This window comes from Elephantulus edwardii, unplaced genomic scaffold, assembly GCF_000299155.1.
Source record: "Elephantulus edwardii isolate Elephantulus edwardi_28Jun2011 unplaced genomic scaffold, EleEdw1.0 scaffold00079, whole genome shotgun sequence".
Classification (NCBI taxonomy): Eukaryota; Metazoa; Chordata; class Mammalia; order Macroscelidea; family Macroscelididae; genus Elephantulus; species Elephantulus edwardii.
In genome coordinates this window covers 10,377,325-10,379,960 of record NW_006399829.1, presented here as the reverse complement: position 1 = coordinate 10,379,960, position 2,636 = coordinate 10,377,325, and the positions used below count along the sequence as shown (strand labels likewise).

Genomic DNA, 2,636 nt, shown 5'->3' with positions numbered 1-2,636 from the left:
CAAAACAAAACAAAAACAATGTATACATGAGTAATTATACGTAATTGATGGAATTCCTATTGTTGTTAAACACTGTCTAGTCAAATACAATTCATAGAGACCCTATAATGAACCAATATGAACCCTGAAAAAAAAAAACAAAAACAAAAACAAGAGTTCTTGAATTAATCATAAATTTTTTTTTTTAAATTTTTTTTTAATCATAAAATTTTAAGTGAGAAAAAAATAACTGTATAAGCAGCACTGGCAGAAGTTTTACTTCCTTGGTGTGATATTTTTTAAAAATCTAAACTGTAACTTGTAACTTGAACCATTATCATTTCAGATTTGATAAAATAATCTTATCCTTGAAAGCATAAATGACAAAGCTTTGTCTCACATATTTTGGTATGTAGCTAGAAGAGGCTATTGCTTAGAGAGGGAAATAATGCTAGGAAACATGGAGAGTCAGTGAAAAAAAGACTGTCGTTGAGACGGATTGACCCAGTGACTGCAGCAATGTGCTCATGTGCATCAGAGATGACGAGGATGGCACGGGATTCAGATCTAGAGGGTTACTATAGGTCGTACTCAACTCAACGGCACATAACAGCAACAGCAGTATGTCTTTGAAAGCTTCTCTTAAACAGATTTTACACATTCTTATTAATGTATTGCTGTATCTGTAATTTTCTGTTACATTTTCTTACTAGAAGGCTGTTGTTGATTCTTGTCTATTTTGTGAGCAAAAAATCAATAACAGTCTTCTAGCAACCTAATAGATTTACTCAAATCTCTTACCACTTCCATATAATTTGTCAATGGAGTCTTATAGGTTTTAAATGTATGCAAAAGAATAAAATTTTCTCTCTAATTATCTTAAACCATGTGCTAGACACAAGCCTAATGAAGAGAAAGATTGTGACTATTACTTCTATTGTCCCTTCAGTCCCTTCCATATTGTCAACAGTTGTTAAATGAATTGTTTGATTGTATCCTACTTCCTTTTTTAACATGAATGTGATGCCATTTCCTCAGTTTTTCATTTCCTGCATAATAGATCACATATTTGTCTGAGTCAAAGAGGCCAATGCCATGAAGAAGAACGTGGCAACAGAAATGAAGTGGCCAATGCTATGAAGAAGAGTGTGGCATCAGGATCAGAGGAAGAATCATCAATATGATACAACCTTGTGTACTGAAAGTGAAGAAAACTTGAGACACTTGCTTCAGAGAATCAAAGATTACAGTCTCCAATATAAATTACATCTCCACATCAAGAAAACAAAAATCCTCACTACTGGGCAACATTCTGATAGATGGAGCAGAGATAGGAATTGCCAATGACATCGTGCTTGAATCTATAATCAAATACATTTGGCACCAGCATTCAGGAAATCAAAAGATACTTTGTGTTGGGAAAGTGTGCAGTCAACGACTTCTCCAAAGTACTGAAGAGCAATGATGTCAGTTTTAAGACTAAGGGCCCTCTGTTCCAAACCACCACCTTTTCAATTACTTGCTATACAGCTGAAAGTGAGTGAATAAGGATGACATATAAGAAGAATCCATGCCTTTGAGTTGTAGAGTTGAAAAAGAATGTTGAATATCCCATGGATTGCTAAAAGAACAAACAAATATATCTTGGAAAAAGTGCATTCACGATATTTCTGGAAGGCAAGGATAAGTGAAGATTTGCCTCACATACTTTGGTCATGTTTTTAGGAGAGGCCAGCCCTGAAAAAGGACATTATGCTTAGAAAGGTCAAGAGTCAGTAAAGGAAAGACCCTCAATGAGATGGATTGTCACAGTGACTGTTAACGGTGGCCTCAAGGATGTCAGAGATGTGAGGACAGCACAGGATAGGACAAGGTTCGGATTCATTATAAGGTCACTATAAGTCAGCTGCACACAGCTCAATGGCACTGACCAATAATAACCTTATTTCCTCAAACTTACATGAACTCCTCTTCTATGGAGATTTTGAGTTTAGTAAAAATAATAATCATCAAACACAAATGAGGAGATAGCATTCATATTTATCCCCTCACATACATATAAACAATTCCGCTTAAAAACTACACATTTTATGATCTGATCTAAATATTTTACTTATTAATCAAAAATCATAGCTATGAAATAATTGTTTTAGAACACCTTTACCTTTTCGATCTTGGATCTGATGAATCAAACTGGATATTCATTGGTCCAGGATTGCTTTCATGATCGACCTCAGAGATGAGACGATGCCTTGGCTCATCATCCACATTTGCCATTTTTCTCAGATTTCTGAGCATCCTAGAAATAAATCACAAAAGAAAAATAGTTTCAAGTTTAATTTAAAACAATATACTATTCACAAGCAATATATTCACAGTTCAATAAATTCTAAATATATATAATGTGTTAAAATATCTTAATAAGACCTACATATTTAATTAGGAACTTGCTAAATTAGGAGGCTCATTTCTAAAAACCTTATTAAGTCTGTTCTAGCCCAAGGTGATTTTAACGTGGAGAGTGGGTCTCCCAGGCTACAATCTTTTGGAAAGCTGATTGCCACACAAAGCTTTCTACCACTGATGGGAATGGTTGCAGAGAGCATTAATTAAGTTGACGTTTCCATGGGGAAAAAGAATCTTGCCATCAAATCAGA

General features: G+C 34.6%; 1 protein-coding gene across 1 annotated transcript in view; it reads right to left on the bottom strand.

The window, feature by feature from the left end:
• SLC38A9 (solute carrier family 38, member 9) overlaps nucleotides 1–2,285 on the bottom strand; it is a 103,240-nt gene extending 100,955 nt beyond the window's left edge. Inside the window, exon 1 of the mRNA XM_006889558.1 lies at nucleotides 2,144–2,285. Within this exon, the coding sequence (XP_006889620.1) occupies nucleotides 2,144–2,277 (134 nt within the window). The 5' untranslated portion in view covers nucleotides 2,278–2,285. The remainder of the gene's footprint in view (nucleotides 1–2,143) is intronic.
• Nucleotides 2,286–2,636: the final 351 nt, after the last annotated feature.